The sequence below is a fragment of the Carcharhinus amblyrhynchos genome, chromosome 22 (genome assembly GCF_965287045.1).
Source record: "Carcharhinus amblyrhynchos chromosome 22, sCarAmb.v2.hapA, whole genome shotgun sequence".
Classification (NCBI taxonomy): Eukaryota; Metazoa; Chordata; class Chondrichthyes; order Carcharhiniformes; family Carcharhinidae; genus Carcharhinus; species Carcharhinus amblyrhynchos.
The window spans coordinates 41,314,678-41,335,816 of record NC_137345.1 but is presented as its reverse complement, the minus strand read 5'-3'; the positions used below and the strand labels follow the sequence as shown (position 1 = coordinate 41,335,816).

Sequence of the window (21,139 nt, the reverse complement as noted above, 5' to 3'; positions counted from 1 at the left end):
CTGGAGGGGCTGATTGTGGACAAGTCCCCAGGACCGGATGGAATGCATCCGAGGGTTCTGAAAGAAATGGCGGAGGTTATAGTGGATGCCTTGGTGGTTATTTTCCAGACGTCGCTGGATTCCGGGGAAGTGCCGGATGATTGGAAAACGGCTAATGTTACGCCGTTGTTTAAGAAGGGTGGCAGGCAAAAGGCGGGGAATTATAGGCCGGTTAGTTTAACGTCTGTGGTAGGTAAAATGTTAGAATCCGTCATTAAGGAGGAAATTGCGAGGCATCTTGAGGGGAATTGCTTGATAGAGCAGACGCAGCACGGTTTCATTAAAGGGAAGTCGTGTCTGACAAATTTACTGGAGTTCTATGAGGATGTGTCTAGGGCGGTGGATAGAGGAGAGCCGGTGGATGTGGTCTTTCTAGATTTTCAGAAGGCGTTTGACAAAGTGCCTCACAAGAGGTTATTGCAGAAGGTCGAGGGACATGGAGTTGGGGGTAGGGTGTTAGCGTGGATAGAGGATTGGTTGTCAAATAGGAGGCAGAGAGTGGGGGTCAACGGGTGCTATTCGGATTGGCGGATGGTGACTAGTGGAGTGCCCCAGGGGTCGGTGCTGGGGCCTCAGCTTTTTACCATTTATATAGATGATCTGGAGGAGGGAACCGAGTGTAGAGTGTCGAAATTTGCTGATGACACCAAGATTGGGGGAACGGCAAATTGTGCGGAGGGTGTGGAGAGTCTGCAGAAGGATCTAGATAGGCTGGGCGAATGGGCCAGGAAATGGCAAATGGAATTTAATGTTGGCAAGTGTGAGGTGGTCCACTTTGGTAGGAAAAATGGTAGGAAGGACTATTACTTACGAGACGAAAAACTGCAGCAGGCGACGGTGCAGAGGGACCTCGGGGTCCTTGTGCATGAGTCGCAAAAACCCAGCTTGCAGGTGCAGCAGGTGGTCAGGAAGGCGAATGGGATGCTGGCCTTCATAGCGAGGGGGATTGAATATAAAAGTAGGGAGGTCTTGCTGCAGCTGTATAGGGCATTGGTGAGGCCGCAACTGGAGTACTGTGTGCATTTTTGGGCGCCGCACCTGCGCAAAGATATTTTGGCCTTGGAGGGAGTGCAGAGGAGGTTTACTAGGCTGATACCGGAGTTGAGGGGGTTGAGCTATGAGGAGAGGCTGAATAAACTGGGCTTGTACTCGTTAGAGTTTAGAAGAATGAGAGGAGATCTCATTGAGACGTATAAGATGATGAATGGGATGGATAGGATAGAGGTGGAAAGATTCTTCCCGCACAAAAAAGACAATAGGACTAGGGGGCACAGCCTCAAGATAAAAGGGGGGCGGTTTAGAACGGAGTTGAGGAGGAACTTCTTCACTCAAAGGGTGGTGAATCTCTGGAATTCTCTGCCCGTTGAAGTGGTGGAGGCTGCCTCGCTAAATATTTTTAAGACGCGGGTTGATGGGTTTTTGATAGGAGAGGGCATTAAGGGTTATGGGGAGAGGGCGGGAAAGTGGAACTGAGCAGCGACAGATCAGCCATGATCTTATTGAATGGCGGGGCAGGCTCGAAGGGCTGGATGGCCTACTCCTGCTCCTATTTCTTATGTTCTTATGTTCTTTTATGTTCTTTACAAGTGGTACTCTTGCACCTGATCTGATAAGTGCAAGATGAAAAAGTTCGACAACATGTCTTTTTATTTAGCAGAACTCATCGACTTTATGAGTCATTAGCATAGAGCTTTTACCTGCTGTTGTTAAGAATGAAAAACTTTGTTGTTTATTCGTGAAAAAATCTGTTAACTTTGATTATTCAACACATTCTGCACTTGCAGTGTTCTGGAAAGTGTCTGTACCACTGCACCAGTTTTGCATCTGTTGTGCATTGACAACATTCAAACTGAATAAGGCTATGCAGTGAATATGAAAGCAGCAGTCTTACGAGTATGAAAACATGACTTTCTGTTTCAGTACATGATCGGTGCACAGGAACTCAACATGTTGCTATAGAACAATGGACTTGCAGTTCCTGACGGTAACAAATGTCCATAAGCATTCAAATAGTCTATATATCACATTAGCCTCAGTCACTGTGTTGGATTCATTTGTATGTAGTGTTAATACAGCAACATGTGGCTTGTCTTATTTCCAAATGTGTATTAAAGTATTCAATGGAATAATAAAGTACACACAATTCTAGGTCTAAATACACTGTGAATCACTTAATGGACAAATGTGCACCACGTTACTTGCAATCCCAAATTTATGTACAATTACTCAATGGACACCCCTCCCAATGGCTGGCATCTGATTGGTGAACCTTGGAAATATCAACACTCTTATAATTCTGGTCTCCTTAGCTCCCCAATTTTAATTTGTATGTTATTGGTAACCAAATTTTAAGCTGCCTAGGCTCAAAGTCCCTGTGAAGTGCATGAGGTGATTTTATTAATTTAAAGACACAATATAAATACAAGTCATTGTCCATTGGCCTAGTACAGTGCATGATATAGTGCTTTCTTTTTACTCATTCGTGAGACATGGGCATCGCTGGCTGGCCAACATCATTGCCCTTGAACTGAGTGCCTTGCTAGACCATTTCAGAGGGCAATTGAGAATTAACCACATTGCTGAGGCTCTGGAGTCACATGTAGGCCAGTCCAGGTAAGGAGGGCAGATTTCCTTCTCTAAAGGACATTTGGTGAACCAGACAGGTTTCTCTGACAATCGGCAATGGTTTCATGGTCATCAGTAGATTCTCAATTCTAGATATTTTCTATTAAATTCAAATTCCACCCTCTGCCGTGGCAGGATTCGAACCTGGGTCCCCAGAACATTAGTTGAGTTTCTGGATGACTAGCCTAGGGATAATACCACCAGGCCATCACCATCAGTGGTGCCAAGTACATTGTACCAGCTTCAATACTGTCAGTGATATGTTTGCTTTTATTCTCAGCATCGTATCCACACATATGTCCCTTGGATGTGATAAGAGTGTATTAGGACAATGCACGTGCTGTCAATGTGTGGGTTGCAATTCGCAGTCCAAAAGCTGGATCCAAATCCAGGGTACAACCAGTTGCAGGTTGCCTTCATGTGGTAGAAGCCATAAAGCAAGAATCAAGCCCCCGTCCGAAACTTCCAATGCTTCAGTGAAGCACTCTTTTTGTCTAATGCCTGTCAACGCCACCAGAGCCACACCAGCTAGCACAGGCCATGCATATGTCAGAGTGATCTGGTGTTCTTAAATGAGTCCAAGGCCAGAATAAAATGAATAAACAGTTATACGTAGATCCCTTCCTGGTTAAAACTGGAGGCCATTGAGTACTGGAGAACTTTGGCTTTGGCAGGAAACATTCCATACTTGAAGGAGTCTGGGTGGAGCAGAGACTCTGCGGAAGGAGAGAACAAACATGCCTAAATACACAAGTTCGCATTAACGTGAGAGTTCAGCCATCAAAGATTCAGAAGAGGGAATGGCCAACACCTTCCTCAACAGACCTCAGGAATTCGAATGGAAATGGGCATCGCATCAAAGGGTCTTTTACATCATTCATAGAACACGACAGCACAAACAGGCCCTTCGGCCTACACATTGAACAAGAAAGAACTGCAGGGAATTTATTGTCCCTGGTCAATATGTATCCCTTAGTCACCTCACAAAAATAATTAGATTATCTGGTGGGTATGGGCAGGGAGGTCGGGAGGAGTGCAGGGGGGATTTTCCGCCCCAATTTCAGCAGGCGGGAATGGCAGAGGGGGCAAAGTTTGGAGGGAGAGTCACAAAATGGCGGTTACATTGACGAGATTTCCCCACTCAATTGTACATGTCCCACCACCCCCCCACCCGCCAGTGACAGGTACCCTGCTTAAATTAGTTTAAGTATAATTAGCGGACCTCCCCACACGTACAAAAGTACCCCTGGCCTCGTGGGCAGGATGACATCACTCCATTGGGGTTTCTAACATATTTATATAAATGGGGAATTGGTGAACAAGTTGACAGCTGTGGATCCTACAGTAAAACAGTGACTACACTTTCAGACCACTTAATTGACTCAAAAGCAATTTGACACATATGGTGGTCATGAAAAGTGATACAAGAATGTAAATCTTTCTTCTCCGCAAAATAGCCAGTCAGTCCTGGATCATTGTGTTCCAATTCTGCCTCAGCTCAAGGCCTAAATGTCTCTCCAATCTACAATGAATTAGAAATCTATCCACTTAAATTCTTTGGGTGGTACAGTGGTACAGTGGTTAGCACTGCTGCCCCACAGTGCCAGTGATCCACGTTCAATTTCAGCCTTAGGTCACTGCTTGTGTGAAGTATGCATGTTCTCCCCATGTCTGTGTGGGTTTCCTCCGGGTGCTGTGGTTTTTTTCCCACACTCCAATGATGTACAGGTTAGGTGGATGAGCCATAGGAAATGCACGGGGTTACGGGGATAGGGAGGAGGAGAAGGCTTGCGTGGATGCTTTTTCAGAGTGTCAGTGCAGACTCGATGGGCTGAATGGCCTCTTGGGCACTATAGGGATCCTCACTGCACTTTGTCCAGGAACTTTGTGATGTGATGTATAAATCTGACATCTGTGTCAGGGGAACAGAACCCTCGGTGGGGGCGGGGTGTGACTTTCCGGCTGGGTTTGTCCCAAGACCGGAAAATCCTGTCTGAGGCAAATGGATCTTTGCATCATCCGTGTTCCACCTGCTACAATTCCCGTGGTGGGCAGAATGGGAAAATTCCTAGATTTCTAGACTCAATCATATAGAATGTCCATTTGGGTGAGAGCTCTTGATCCTGTTATGGGCAGGGCAGAGATGATAGGAATGACTCCTGTTTTCACACCTCACAGCTGATCCCAGACAGAGTGTTTTGAAAAGAAAAATGTGTTTGACCCCCGTGTCCTGTAACTGTGGAATAGACAAGCTTTCTTGTAAGTTCTTAAAAGGAAGATCGGGTTCTCTGGTCTCTTCTCACACTCCAAAGATGTGCAGGTTAGGTGGATTGGCCATGCTAATTGCCCCTTAGTGTCAGGGAGACTAGCTAGAGTAAATGGGGTTATGGGGATAGAGTCTGGGTGGGATTGAGGTCAGTGCAGACTCAATGGGCCGAATGGTCTCCTTCTGCCTCCTGCAAAATTCTGCAGGATTCTAAGACAAATGTTTATTATCTAACAGACAAATATATATATGCAACCACACCCACTTATATGCTCAAGAAAAGATTATGATTACACAAAGGTATCATGCATTTAATTCTTAAGAGTTCTTTGTCTCTCTCTAGGAGAGACAGAAGCCTTGATACTTCTTTGATCAACAGGATGTTTTAAAAAGATGGCTTCGCAGTTGGGTAGAGTTTAAAGGCAGCGGTTTCTCTTGCTTCTCACCAGGCAAGGTGTGATATTGAATCTCTGCAGCTAAACCCTGCTCCAGTTCTCAGAGAGATCAAGGTCAACTCAAATCCCAGACGGCTGATGTTTCTTATGTAACATGAGATTAAAAATAAAGTTTATTTATTAGTCACAAGTAGGCTTACATTAACACGGCAATGAAGTTACTGTAAAAATCCCCTAGTCCGGGTATGCTGAGGGAGAATTTAGTATGGCCAATTCACCTAACCAGCACGTTTTTTTGGACTGTGGGAGGAAACCGGAGCACCTGGAGGAAACCCACGCAGACACGGGAGAATGTGCAGACTCCACACAGACAGTGACCCAAGGTGGGAATTGAACCTAGGTCCCTGCGCTGTGAAGCAGCAGAGCTACCCACCGTGCCACCGCCATTCTGACTGCACAAAGATTAAAAAAAAACACATTCCTTTATTCCGCCGACATCAAAACCATATAAACTTTCAAGGGAAAGTGTAACTTCAAGAAATAAACTATTTCCAGAGAATATTCATTGCCAATGCTCCAGATCCAGGTCCTATTCTGGGCCTCAGTTCCTCGACACAATGACTCACCAGACTACATCTGCTGCCTAGCTCCTGGCTGCAGTCCTTCTCTCCTCTCCCTCTATAAAGCTTCTCAGGCTCAGGAGTGCTGCCTGTTTGCCTGACGGAGGTCTCTAATTCTCCTTCCTTGCTCCTTAGCCTCCTCAAGGGGCTTCTGGTTGCCCTAGGCTCCTGCCACCCTCACAGGTCCTGGATTTTCCCCTGCTGCTTTCTCTCTTGCCTCATGACATCTTTTCACATCTCCTTGGTTTGTCAAGGGCCCTGCTCCCTATGGAAGGTTCCACAGGGGACAACTTGCTGCTTGCTGCTGTCCCCCCTAACTGAGGTGACCAAATTACCATTTCCATTGTCCTTACAGATGTCGAGGCCCTTATCAAACACTGGGGTCTGAGTATTGGCCATTCACATACCATCCTGTCTCCTCACACTCTTGCTCTCGATTTCAAGTCTGCAGTTGAAAATCTGTGAACAGTATTGAGTTTAGGAGTCGGGAGGTAATGCTGCAACTTTATAAGACCCTTGTCAGACCCCACTTGGAGTACTGTGTGCAGTTCTGGTCACCTCACTACAAGAAGGATGTGGAAGCTATTGAGAGGGTGCAGAGGAGATTTACAAGGATGTTGCCTGGATTGGGTGGCATGTCTTATGGAGATAGGTTGAGGGAGCTAGGTCTTTTCTCCCTGGAGAGACGAAGGTTGAGAGGCGACCTGATAGAGGTTTATAAGATGTTGAGAGGAATAGATAGGGTGGATTCTCGGAGGCTATTTCCCTGGGCTGAAATGGTCGCTACGAGAGGACACAGGTTTAAGGTGCTGGGGAGCAGGTACAGAGGAGATGTCAGGGGTAAGTTTTTCACTCAGAGGGTGGTGAGTGAGCGGAATCGGCTGCCGTCGGTGGTGGTAGAGGTGAACTCGCTGGGGTCTTTTAAGAGACTTCTGCATGAGTACATGGGATTTAATGGGATTGAGAGTTATAGATAGGCCTGGTAGATAGGGATATGATCAGGGCAACTTGTGGGCCGAAGGGCCTGTTTTTGCTGTAGTGTTAAAGAAATAAAGAAAAAGGTATTGTAAAACTAGTTTTATTGAACTGTTTGGAGAAAGGCAGCTGTTAACTACAGGAAGCGTTTTTCACATTTTTCATGACAATGTGAAGGCTTATCCAGACACAAAGATTAGCTCAGGTATTGCAGGAAAGGTCACTGGAACTCTCAACTCCATTTTATTTTAAAGTAAAGGTTGCAATTCTCATATTTTTTATGTAAGTGACGGTGACGGGTGTTCCAGTGGTGTCGTTCCCACTGGCCGGAAAAGCTTGAACCTACATCTGATTCCGTGCTTCAATCTTCATTAGTTATGCAGGGGCGAGAATCTCACCAAATCACCTGGGGGTGGGTCAGGAGCTGATTCGTCTGCCCGGCATCAGCTGCTGGGTTCGAAGGTCCAGCCACTATATTTAAACACCAATCCAGCATGGTCATGTCACTCTCTCCAGTCCACCTGTCTTTGATGGATTGTGCAGGATACCAGCAACCCAGAGGCAAAAGGCTAGCAGCTACAAGAAGAAGTCTGTACCCTGATTCCCAAGCACCATGCTATACCCTGTTATCTGTGATGACCTTGGCTTGCATTCTCTGAGCCCTGAGGGATCCCACCCTGAAATGGGCCTCTTGCTCTGGGACAGAAGCGCCCTCAGTGGCTTGCGCTACTGGAGCGGGTGCAGGCATGGGGAGAGGGGTCTCGGGACGGTTCTTCCCTGGACTGGGGTCTAACTCGGAGGCGGGAATGTTAATGCTGGGAGAAAGTTATACTCACACGTGTAAAGCAATAAGAAATGCTCGTTGGAAAGTAATTGCTTCATAGCCAGCAACCAGATGCTGAAAGTGACAGATTGCCCGCGGTAGAAGGACAAGAATCAGTTGTAAAGATTGATTTGCTGAAGTCTTTGATGAGCTCCTGTCTGCCGATTGATGTGTGGAACTTCACACGAGGATTGATTCTGAAACATGGTGCCAATGAATCAAAGAGAGGGTGTGAATATACCCTGAGTGAGGACTGCTCTGACCTCGGAGTGAATCCCTGAAGTGTTGATAACTGTTTCGAAATGTCGATCTCAATTCAATTGCAGCCAAATGACTGGAGGCCAGATGGCAGCCACAGTGTTGGAACCACCTCTTATTTGGAATCTGAAAACTGTTAATGATGCACCACAGATTGTGCTGTCATAAAACAAACGATAAAGTTATGTACTTTCCAAATACACTGTGACCTCTTGTTTTTCCCTCACTTATTTTGTCCTATCGTTGGTGACCATATCTTCAGCTATTGGGTCCCTAAACTTTGGATTCTTCTCCCATCTGTCTCTCTGCACCTGTGAGACACTTTAAAATCTACCTTTTCAATCAAGCAATAGGACACCTAATCTAATGCCTTTTTCTATGGTTTGGTGTCACTCATTTAGCTGATTTTATGCTTGTGAAGCACATTCCTACTTGTTACTGCATTAAAGCTGAGTTGTTGGGTGGGATTTTTCCGACCATGCTTTCCTCCAAGATGGGAAAATCCTGCCTGAGGTTAATGGATATTTGTGTGGTCTGCCCTCTCCCGCTATGATTCCCGTGCTGGGCGGGATGGGAAAACTCCTCCCGCTAGAGTTTCCAACTGTGATTAAACCTTTTTGTGGAGGTTCCATCATGTGACTTGTCCCCACACTCTGGCCTTTAGTCGACCAAACACGTCCATCCCTGTAACACACTGCTTTCCTACACATTTGGAAAACAAACTGTCTCATTATCCAACTGGGTGATTGTCAACCAAAGAGTCTTTTCCCACCCCCCGTTTTCATTTTTTTAAATACCTGTTAAAGAGAAATGCTCAAAGAAAATGACAAACAAAAGCCAATTTTTTTTTAATGTTCTGGTGATTTTTCTCCAGGGTCGCACACAGCAGAATCCTGGGGATTTTCAATCCCTGGAGACTCCAGGCTAATCCCGAAGGGTTCGCAATCCTACCTTGTATACAGTGGGGTTGGAGATCTTGCTCATTGCTGGAGCAGATCTGAAAGTGTTGAGTGTACTATTTGCAGACAACAGGAAAGTTTCCCAGGGTGGTAGGTACATGGAAAATTACCCCCTTCCTCACAACCTCTTCTTTATTAGAGAACAATTGGTGTTTATATCACAGGAGGTCATGTGGACCATCACCCCTGTACTGGACTTTCACTGAATTTTACATGAAATGTAAACCCCAGTTACATCTTACAGAGCAGATTTTTAAGCTGGAGTTCTCCAGTTTTGTTCACCCCACCACAACTGTCAGCAAGAATGGAGAATTGGGCACTCAGCCAAATTCACTGCAGCGGGACTGGAGAATCCCAGCAATGGGTGAGGTTATAGAATTCCGGCCATATCCTTTCACAGGAAGTGGGCATCTCTGACAAGGCCAGCATTTGTTGCCCATCCTTAATTGCCCTTGAACTGTACATATGTGTCATGCTGTTTCAGAGGGCAGTTAAGGGTCAACTACTTTGCTGTGGCTCTGGAGTTATATGTAGGTTAGACCAGGTAAGGACAGCAGATTTCCTTCCCTAAAGAACATTAGTGAACCAGATGGGTTTTTACAACAACTGATAATAGTTTAATGATCACTATTACTGAAACCAGCTTTCAATTCCAGATATTTTAGTAATTGAATTTAAACCTCACATAATGGTGATAGTCCATTGACAATGCCAGTATACCACCATCTCCCTTCAACATTGTGTTGTAGCCTTTTGGATAGGTACAAGCATTGGGCCTTTAGAACTTCTCAATGAGGCCATATCAATATGATGGCTCCAAATTTCCTCCATTGATTTTGGGGTAATGTATCTGGGAAAGACAGATGTATTGGAGTTCAAAGCAAGGCCTAACGTCCACTGGGTTTTTGGAATTATCGCACACCCTTTACTGTGGGATATTAACCTGCTAACATTGTGCAATTAGAATCATAGAATCGCTACAGTACAGAAAGAGGCCATTCGGCCCATTGAGTCTGCACTGACCGTAATCCCACCAGCCCCTATCCCTGCAGCCCCATGTATTTATCCTGCTAATCCCTTGGCACTAAGTGGCAATTTAGCACGGCCTATAAACCTAACCTGCACATCTTTGGAGTGTGGGAGGAAACTGGAGCACCCAGAGGAAACCCACGCAGACATGGGGCAAGTGTGCAAACTCCACACAGACAGTGATCCAATTCTCACGCAGCTGAGGCCTGTTTCGTCTCTATAGCCCCGAGTGCTGCACAGCCCTGCACGCATTTGGTGTACTGGCAAGTTCTGTCAAAAGTGAAATCAGCCCGACTCCTTATAGCAACCAATCCCAGAACCACTTCACTGGGAACTTCCAGGCCAAAACAATCGGAACTCCAATATTGTGGGAAGGCTTCATTTGACGATATCCCGAAAGCAGCTCAAAATGTACCCACCAAATTCATCCTTAGAATACTGGATGGAGTCAGGGGTCTGATTCTCCAGCAGCTTTATAAGACCCTAGTCAGACCCCACTTGGATACTGTGCACAGTTCTGGTCGCCTCATTACAAGAAAGGTGTGGAAGCTATTGAAAGGGTGCAGAGGAGATTTACAAGGATGTTGCCTGGATTGGGTGGCATGTCTTATGAGGATAGATTGACAGAGCTCGGTCTTTTCTCCCTGGAGAGACGAAGGATGAGAGGGGACCTGATAGAGGTTTATAAGATGTTGAGAGGTATAGATCCGGTGGATTCTCAGAGGCTATTTCCTGGGGCTGAAATGGTGGTTACGAGAGGACACAGGTTTAAGGTGCTGGGGAGTAGGTACAGAGGAGATATCAGGGGTAAGTTTTTCACTCAGAGGGTGGTGGGTGAGTGGAATCGGCTGCCATTGGTGGTGGTGGAGGCGAATTCATTAGGGTCTTTTAAGAGACTTCTGGATGAGTACATGGGACTTAATAGGATTGAGGGTTATAGATAAGCCTAGTAGGTAGGGATATGTTCAGCACAACTTGTGGGCCGAAGGGCCTGTTTGTGCTGTAGTTTTTCTATGTTTTATGTTCTATGTCACAGCCCTGCTCACCTTTTGTTATGGCAGCAGGAGGAGACTGGGGGATTTGCCAATGTAATGTACTTTCCAGCCTTCAGACTGTATATATCCTGCCTCATAGCTGGGCAACTAGAGCTTCAAGACCTGTGTCTAACTTAAGCAACTGTCCCTTTGTCTCCATAAAGCCTCGTGTGACAATTAGACAGGTAGTACTGAATTAACATGAATTTCTCGGTTTGCGAGGCTCCAGCTAGCTTTCTAGATTCCATCATCCCTCTCTCGCTGCAGAGATCAGGGACAATCTGAAGGCCATTCTGAGTCCTGTTCTCCCCAGTGCTGACAGACTTGCTACAGTTGGGAGAACAGTGGGGCTGGAGGATTCCTGTTGATTCAGGAAGGTGATTCCTCTAACTTGTTAACTTAAGCATTCCTTCCTCGTGACCTCTTGCTTCTCTTCATTAACTTCTCATCTCACCCGCCATTCCTTTTCTCAATACTCTTCACACTGTAGTTTTATTTGTGTGTGTGAGAGGTTGGGGTGAGGACTGTGTGGGGGTGGGGATGGGGGGAGGGGGGTATACTTTGTAAATACTGACCTCATCCTAACTTTGCAAGGACAGTGTCATCTGCTACTCTAGATACCATCATTACAGAAAACCTGTGTTTGACTAATCCTCGACAAGAGTAATGTGAAATCAGCTGACAAATATAAAACACCAAAACCTGGTCAGCTCGCAAACTCTTTGATTTCCCTTGAAGACTTTCCAGGATGGTACCGGGAGTTGATGGTTTGAGTTATAAGGAGAGTTTTTACCCTGGAGCCTCGGAGGTTCAGGGGTGATCTTATAGAGGTCTATAAAATAATGAGGGGCATAGGTAAGGTAGAGAGTCAACATAAAAACATAGAAACACAGAAGATAGGAACAGGAGGAGGCCATTTGGCCCTTTGAGCCTGCTCCGCTATTCATCATGATCACGGCTGATTATCCAACTTAATAACTTAATCCTGCTTTCTCCCTATAACCTTTGATCCCATTCGCCCCAAGTGCTATATCCAGCCGACTCTTCAATATTTTGGCATCAACTGTTTCCTGTGGTAATGAATTCCTCCGGCTCACCTCTCTTTGGGTGAAGAAATGTCTCCTCACCTCTGTCCTAAATGACCTCTGGTTCTGGACTCCACCACCACCGGGAACATCCTTCTAAACTGATCAGTTCTGTTAGAATTTTATAAATCTCTATGAGATCCTCCTCATTTACCTGAACTCCAGCAAAAACAATCCTAACTTAGTCAATCTCTCCTTGCACATCAGTCCCGCCATCTCTGGAATCAGCCCGGTAAACCTTCGCTGCTCTCCTCCAAGACATCTTTTCCAAAAGTTAGGGGATTCTAAAACCAGAGGGCATAGGTTTAAGGTGAGAGGGAAGAGACAAAATAGGGTCCAGAGGGGCAATGTTTCCCACACAGTGGGTGGCGAGTGTCTGGAACGAGCTGCCAGAAATAGTAGTAGAGGCGGGTACAATGTTGTCTTTTAAAAAGCAATTAGATAGTTACATGGGTATAGAGGGACATGGGCCAAATGTGGGCAATTGAGACTAGCTTAGCGGTTAAAAGAAAAGGATGGCGTGGACAAGTTGGGCCAAAGGGCCTGTTTCCATGCTGTAAACATCTATGATTCTATGACTATCACTGTCTAGACTGCAGTTCCCCTAAAATGTACGTGTTCTTTTCACATTAGTGTCCCAGCCCAACTATAACTTGCATTTGTACGGCACACTTAACATTGGGCTCGATTCTCCCATCTAGGACTAAGTCCCTTGGCAAGGGCGGGAACAGAGTGTTCCCTACTGTGGAAACTGACGGGAAACCAAGCCATCTTCCAGCACCAACCTCATTAATTATGCATCTAGTGCTGTACTCTGCGGCAGGGCAGGCTTGATTCTACCACCGTCATATGTGGTCCTGAGACTGCGTTTGCTATTTTTCCAGAAGCAGCCATCTAATTGGCTGCCACCATACTTGCTGTCCAATGCTACTGGCCCAATCACAGCCCAGGAACCTCGGCTGCTCTGTCTAACGTGGGTGCAGCTGAAGCGAGAGGGTCAATGCAAGACAAGCTCCTCGGATCAAAGGGGAAAACCCTCCTGTGGAGGATGCCAATCATGCCCTTTTTGGGAAATGAGGCCAACAGCTCCAATCCCAGCCTCCCACCCACCCATCACCCCCTCAGGATTAGTAAGAGGCACCAATACCCTTACAAGATAAGGCCACTGGTTCCAGTGCCCAATGACACTCACCTCCCCACACCCAACTGCTGTAGGAGGCCATCTCCACAGAGCTGGCAGCCTTCCCAAATGGTGCAGAACCTCTTGGCCACACAACACCCCTACTTGGGGGCCCTAACTGTTTAAATTGCCCGCCTGCCTTCATGCAGCAGCTGGCAATGTACTTCCACATTGCCCCTGAGAAACATCCCATAGAGTGGGATTTGCATTGGGGAGCCCAGGCCCTGCCACTTCCAGTTTTCCTGAGACACCCCCTCTCCACTTCCACTCCCATGGGACAGGGTAAATCAGGCCATCTCCCCACAGCTTCTTCCTAACTTGTTGAGTACTTACAGCATTTTCCACTTGTAATCTAAATTTTCATTAGCTGCTGTATTTTTGTCTGGTTTTGTCTCATTAAAATATTCCTTTCTCCCTCTTGTGTTTCACTTTCCAGAGGTTTCTCCTGAAATGTCCAGTTGGATTTATTAGTGACTATCTCATATTGACGACTCCTCATTCTGGTATCCCCACTAGTGAGAACAATCTCTCTCCATTCACCCTGTCAAACCCTGTTCATAATCTTAGACACCTCAGTCAGGTCACCTCCCCCGCACCCCTCCCATCCTACTGCCACGCCCCATCCAAATCTTCTAATTCTTGGAGGAAGGGGATTTAGTTTATTTCCTCTTTCCTCTTGATTTTGATTTCGTTCCAGTAAATCTCTTCTGCAATTTTCCCAATATCTCAAGTTCCTCATCATAACCTGGAGAGCGGAATTGTTCACAGTACGCTTTCACATATATTCCATTGCAAAGGATTTTAACTCCGTGTGAAATACTTCACAATTTTCTCTGCAAAATGCGATAAGATGTCATACAGGTCATTTTCTTTTCTCTGTTACACAGCATAGGGTCAACTTCTTAACCAAATTGAAAATAATGAATGTAGCATGGAGCAAGATCGAATTAGGCTGTAAATTACTTTGTAGACTGCAGCAGCAGGGTAGTTGGACTGTCCCTTTAAAAAGCTTACAGTCTGAGTAGAACATCTACTAACAGAACAATATATCATTGAACTAGCTGAACAGTGACAACGCGAACATTAGCACAGGGAACTAACAATCATGGCATGTACCATTCAACCAGCTGAACAGAACTGTGATTGCAATTATTTTCCACACTGGGCTCTAATTCACATTCAACAGGACACGACAGTTAAAGCACGCCATGACACAATTGCTGCTCCCCCAGGGAATGCTAATTGTGCTGAGTATGCTTGTATTCCCAGTCTTTGCTATTTCGCACAAATTTCCAGCATTTTCCAGAAATTTCCCTCCTTCAAAAGTAGACTTGTACTTTCGAAATGCAACTCCTGAGTCACACAGTTCATAATCATGGTTTAAAGTTTATTTATTATTGTTGCAAGAAGGCATTAACACTACGATAAAGTTACTGTGAAACTTCTGCCGCCTGTTCGGGTACAGTGAGGGAGAAGTTAGCGTGGCCAATGCACCTAACCAGCACAGCTTTCAGACTGTGGGAGGAAACCGGACCAAGGGGGAATGTGCAAACTCTACACAGACAGTGGGAATCAAACCCGGGTCCCTGTGGCTGTGGGACAGCAGTGAATAACAGAATCATAAGATCTACAGTGCAGAAGGAGGCCATGTGGTCCATTGAGTCTGCGCTGACCACAACCCCAAACCAGTCCCTATCCCCATAACCCATGCATTTACCCTGCTAAAGTGGATGAGCTGGTGGCGCAGATCAGCACAAATGGATATGATCTGGTGGCCATTACAGAGACGTGGCTGCAAGGTGACAGGGACTGGGAGCTGAATGTCCAGGGGTATCAAGTGTTTAGGAAGGATAGGCGGGAGGAAAAAGGGGGGGCCGTAGCTCTGCTGATTAAGGATAGCATCAAGGTGGTAGCAAGGGATGATATAGGAACCAAAGAGCAGAACGTGGAATGGTTGTGGGCGGAGATTAGGAACAGCAAAGGGAGGAAGACGCTGGTGGGTGTCGTCTATAGGTCCCCGAATAATGATCTGGAGGTGGGGTGGGCTGTTAATGTGCAAATAAGTGCGGCGTGCAGGAATGGGACGGCCGTAATTATGGGAGATTTCAATCTGTATATTGATTGGTCGACCCATGTTGGACGTGGTGGGCTCGAGGAGGAGTTCTTGGAATGCTGCCGGGATAGTTTCCTTGAACAGTGTGTGTTGGAGCTGACGAGGGAGCGAGCTATCTTGGATCTGGTGCTATGTAACGAGGCGGGTAGAATTAGGGACCTTGCGGTGAAGGATCCTCTTGGGGAGAGTGATCATTGTATGGTGGAGTTTCTGGTGCAGATGGAGGAGGAGAAAGTGGGTTCCCGGACACGCGTCCTTTGTTTGAACAGAGGGGAGTACGGTAGGATGAGAGAACAATTGGCGAATGTTGACTGGGGGAGCGCGTTGGAAGGTAGGTCTGCTGAGGAGCAGTGGAGGATCTTTAAGGAGATCTTTCTTGGTGCTCAGCAGAAATTTATTCCGATGGTTAAAAAGGACCGTAGGAGGAGAGGTAATAATCCGTGGATAACGAAGGAGGTGAAGGAAAGTGTTAAATTAAAAGCGGAGGCGTTTAGAGTAGCTAAGAGTAGTGGGCGAGAAGAGGATTGGGAGAGGTTTAAATGTCAACAAAGATTGACAAAGAAGTTGATAAAGAAGGGTAGGAGAAACTATGAAGCTGGGCTAGCGCTTAATATAAAAAAGGATAGCAAGAGTTTTTATAAACATATAAAAAGGAAGAGGCTGGCTAGGGTGAACGTTGGACTCTTAGAGGATGAGAGGGGGGACTTAGTGGTAGGGGATGGGGAAATGGCTGAGGTCTTGAATAACTTTTTTGTTTCGGTCTTCACGGAGGAGGACGTGAATAATTTGCCGGGTGTTAGCAATGGAAAGGTGGTAGGACTGGAGGGTCTCAATGACATTATTGTTACTAGAGAGGCGGTGCTCGACAGACTGGAGGGGCTGATTGTGGATAAGTCCCCAGGACCGGATGGAATGCATCCAAGGGTTCTGAAAGAAATGGCAGAGGTGATAGTGGATGCCTTGGTGGTTATTTTCCAGACGTCGCTGGATTCCGGGGAAGTGCCGGAAGATTGGAAAGTGGCTAATGTTACGCCGTTGTTTAAGAAGGGTGGCAGGCAAAAGGCAGGGAATTATAGGCCGGTTAGTTTAACGTCTGTTGTGGGTAAAATGTTAGAATCCATCATCAAGGAGGAAATAGCGAGGCATCTTGAGGGGAATTGCTTGATAGAGCAGACGCAGCACGGTTTCGTTAAGGGGAAGTCGTGTCTGACAAATTTATTGGAGTTCTATGAGGATGTGTCTAGGGCGGTGGATAGAGGAGAGCCGGTGGATGTGGTCTTTCTTGATTTTCAGAAGGCATTTGACAAGGTACCTCGCAGGAGGTTATTGCAGAAGGTAAGGGGGCATGGAGTTGGGGGTAGGGTGTTAGCGTGGATAGAGGATTGGTTGTCAAATAGGAGGCAGAGAGTGGGGGTTAATGGGTGCTATTCGGATTGGCGGTTGGTGACTAGTGGAGTGCCCCAGGGGTCGGTGCTGGGGCCTCAGCTATTTACCATTTATATAGATGATCTGGAGGAGGGAACTGGTGTCGAAATTTGCTGATGACACCAAGATTGGTGGAACGGCAAATTGCGCGGAGGGTGTGGAGAGTCTGCAGAAGGATCTAGATAGGCTGGGCGAATGGGCCAGGAAATGGCAAATGGAATTTAATGTTGGCAAGTGCGAGGTGGTCCACTTTGGTAGGAATAATGGTAGGAAGGACTATTACTTACGGGGCGAAAAACTGCAGCAGGCGACGGTGCAGAGGGACCTCGGGGTCCTTGTGCATGAGTCGCAAAAACCCAGCCTGCAGGTGCAGCAGGTGGTCAGGAAGGCGAATGGGATGCTGGCCTTCATAGCGAAGGGGGATTGAATATAAAAGTAGGGAGATCTTGCTGCGGCTGTATAGGGCATTGGTGAGGCCGCAGCTGGAGTACTGTGTGCAGTTTTGGTCGCCGTACTTACGCAAGGATATTTTGGCCTTGGAGGGAGTGCAGAGGAGGTTTACTAGGCTGATACCGGAGTTGAGGGGGTTGAGCTATGAGGAGAGGCTGAATAAACTAGGCTTGTACTCGTTAGAGTTTAGAAGAATGAGGGGAGATCTCATTGAGACGTATAAGATGATGAATGGGATGGATAGGATAGAGGCTCTTCCTGCTCAGAAAGGACAGTAGGACTAGAGGTCACAGCCTCAAGATAAAGGGGGGGCGGTTTAGAACGGAGTTGAGGAGGAACTTCTTCACTCAAAGGGTGGTGAATCTCTGGAATTCTCTGCCCGTTGAAGTGGTGGAGGCTGCCTCGCTAAATATTTTTAAGACGCGGGTTGATGGGTTTTTGATAAGCGAGGGGATTAAGGGTTATGGGGAGAGGGCGGGAATGTGGAACTGAGACACGACAGATCAGCCATGATCTTATTAAATGGTGGGGCAGGCTCGAAGGGCTAGATGGCCTACTCCTGCTCCTATTTCTTATGTTCTTATGTTATGTCCTTAATTCCCCCTGACACTAAGGGACAATTTAGCATAGCCAATCCACTTAACCCACACTTTGGATGTGGGAGGAAACCCACACAGACACAGGGAGAATGTGCAAACTCCACATAGACAGCAACCCAAGCTGGGAATCTAATCCGGGTCCCTGGCGCTGTGAGGCAGCAATGCTAACCACTGTGCCACCGTGCTGGTTATGAGGATAAAATGGGAAAGAGACTGACTAGATTGTTCTACAGAGAGCTGGCATATACTTGAAAATACATGAAAGGACTTCTCAAAGTGAAAGAAAAAGTTCTATAAGGATATGTTAGGGGAAGATGTGAAATGTAACAGTAAGAATTTTTGTCAGTACTTCAGGCAATAAAATGAATGGTGAAAATCATAAAAGTAGCGAATGGACTTGGAAGAGGATGAAGAGAAGTTATTTAATATTCTGAATGACAACTTTCTCAAAGTATTCACAAAAGAAGATGTGAAGAATATGCCCTCTTCAAACAAAGGAATCTGAAGCAGAATTAATCACTTCAATACAAAGAATATGGATATCCTCAATTGGCTGAAAAGTTTCAAAACATAAATTAGGGCCATTATCTTCTTCACACAGAGACCAGGAATTTCCAGCTGCGCTCGCCCCGAAACCTGAAAATCCTGCCAGACCTTTCCACGGTCTCTCCCTCACCGGCTCCGATTCCCCTGGCTGGTGGAGTGGGAAAATTCACCCCAGAGAGTCTGTGTGTGGTAGAGGTGAAAATTCAAGAATCATTTTAGCAGCAATGAGATTCCACAATGGAAACAGTGGGGAGAGCAGAATGAATGAATGAACTAAGATGGGCTGAATGGCCTTTCACAATTTAGTGGCTGTGTTTGTTTTCCCTCTTGGGATGCTGCCGGCAAGACCATAATTTATCACCCATCCATCATTGGCCTTGGGAAGGTGGTGGTGAGCTTTACCCCTGACCCACTGTAATCCATGAAGTGATGTCCAGCAGGGAGTTCAAAAATATTGACCCAGCGATAAAGATCTATTTCTAAGTCAGGACGATGTGTGACTTGGGGGAGTATTTGGAGGTCAAAGTTTAGTTGATAATACTCCTGTGAAGCATTTTGGGACAATTGGCTACTTTAAAGGTGCTATATCAATGCGAGATATTGTTGTTGATAATGTTCCCATGTACCAGCTGCCTTGTCCTTGGAGGTGATGGATATCAGAGGTTGAGGAGGTGCAGAGGAAGAGAGTTGGGGAGTTGTTACAGGGAGTTGGATAGCACATGCTATGGCCTTGGTGAATAGCTTTCCCTTCATTTGTCTATTACACTCCTCACAGCACTGAGCCCAAATACTGTGATTTCCCTGGCTTCCAGAGCAACAAGGAGAAGTCCAGCATTAGAGTCCCACCCTGAGGCAGGATCCCAAGGTCAAATCCTCCCCCACTCCCCAGCCCAACTCCCATGTCCCCTGAGGGTCCCTCCTCTGCAGCCTGGCAGTAGCAGAGGAGCCCATGGGCACAGTTGAAAGCAATACTTCCCTCCTTGTATTCACCTCCCTCTGAATCCCCGATTGTCAGGAGCAGGACTAATTGGCACCCGTGGGACGTCCCACTTGGGTGCCGAGAGGAGGGGGGAGAGCCATCCCAGGAGGCCACGGAATCAGGGTTCAAGCCCACTCATCATATTCAAACGTATTTAAATTAGTTCTGATCAGGTTCTTGCCCGCTCTGGATGAGAATCTGGTCGGGTGTGGCGAGCAGGAAACTCGCAATGGGTTGGACACCTGGTCAGAATCCTGGTTTGTCCCTCATGTCCGATTTGACAGGCCATCAGGAATTCCAGAGGGGGCTGGCAACCCTGGAGAATCTCCCCTTCTGTTTCCTATGTGATGGCCAATCCTCTGACTCTGCCCCCAACACAATAAACACTTATCTAGCGGCAAGTCCCTCACCCCCAGGACCTGCTCCTCTTCTCTGTGCTGGTGGGAGTCATCCCCATTGGAGTCCCAACAAGTGTCCAGAGCTAGCCAATCTTTGATCACTAATTTGAAAGCCTGAATGTCAAATAAAAGTATAAATAAGGAACAGTAAAGGCCGGAGGAGAAGTGGGGGTGGGGGGTCAGTGGGAGTGGGGCGGAATGACATACCCCACCCCCCTACCTTTCCTCCTCCGCCAACCAGACATTTGTTGTTCACTTCACATCAAAAACAGAAGTAGAACTCTTGCTCAGAATACAAGGGACCTGGTCAAAATAAAAACTAGACAGCTTACAACTCAACAGAAGCCAAGTCACTCAGTAATCGCAATGTTCCTCATACCCAGCATGCTCGCTTTATTAAAATGCAGCAAATGCCTTTTCACACCTTCATGACAAGCTGATGTCACCATCTCTAAGGGTCGACAGTTACCAGCTTTTTGTAAATAGATGGAAGATGCTGCCTCTCTCTACCTGAGGCACTGCTGTAGCTTCTTCACATTTGACCGTCAGTTGAAACGTTGACTTGAGCCAACAGAGAGTTAACAATCCAGAATGTACAATGGGATTTCCATTTCCCTTTAATTTGGGCCACTGGTTTATTGGCCAGGTGGCACGGTAGCACAGTGGTTAGCACTGCTGCCTCACAGCACCAGAGACCCAGGTTCGATTCCCGGCTTGGGTTACTGTTTGTGTGGAGACGGCACATTCTCCCCATGTTGGCGTGGGTTTCCTCCAGGCGCTCCGGTTTCCTCCCACAGCCTGAAAGACGTGCTGGTTAGGTGCACTGGCCATGCTAAATTCTCCCTCAGTGTATCTGAACAGGTGCTGGAGAGTGCGGCGACTAGGGGATTTTCACAATGACTTCATTGCAGTATTAACATAAGACTAGTTGTGACGCTAATAAATAAACTTTAGTGTTAATTACTAGGTTTATAACCAGTGTTTTGGGGATGATTCTCTTTGGTTCAATCCATTTCTTTGTGGGAATCGGATTGCAGAGAAAGAGCAGAGTGCCAGTGGCCAGCAGTAATGTGTAGTTACTCACCCATAGCCTCAGCCGGTCCCTCCTGTGCTGGAAGGATGCTGACCTTTGTCCCTGTTTGCTGAATGAACTGCAGGAGGTTTGCCTGTCGTAGTTCTCTAGTCAGTTCTTCCTGCTCACAGCGTTTCCTCTGTGGGGAAGGGGGAAAAATAAGTCCTTTATATTAAGGCGATCTCAACTGTCTGTGTGCTAGATTATGTGAGTCTGTTTACTATTAATGCTCACTGTGCTTGATTGGATAAACTCAGAAAAATAAGCAA

The 21,139-nt window shown here is 46.5% G+C and overlaps 1 protein-coding gene across 2 annotated transcripts in view; it reads right to left on the bottom strand.

Moving 5' to 3' along the window:
• Positions 1–2,415: 2,415 nt before the first annotated feature.
• LOC145356895 (ras association domain-containing protein 8-like) overlaps positions 2,416–21,139 on the bottom strand; it is a 48,516-nt gene continuing 29,792 nt past the window's right edge. For both annotated transcript variants that reach the window (XM_080209878.1, XM_080209877.1), the window contains exons 3-4: positions 20,883–21,009; positions 2,416–3,380 (exon numbers count right to left, since the gene is read on the bottom strand). In XM_080209878.1, coding sequence (XP_080066004.1) covers positions 3,271–3,380; positions 20,883–21,009 — 237 coding nt within the window. In that variant the 3' untranslated portion in view covers positions 2,416–3,270. The remainder of the gene's footprint in view (positions 3,381–20,882; positions 21,010–21,139) is intronic.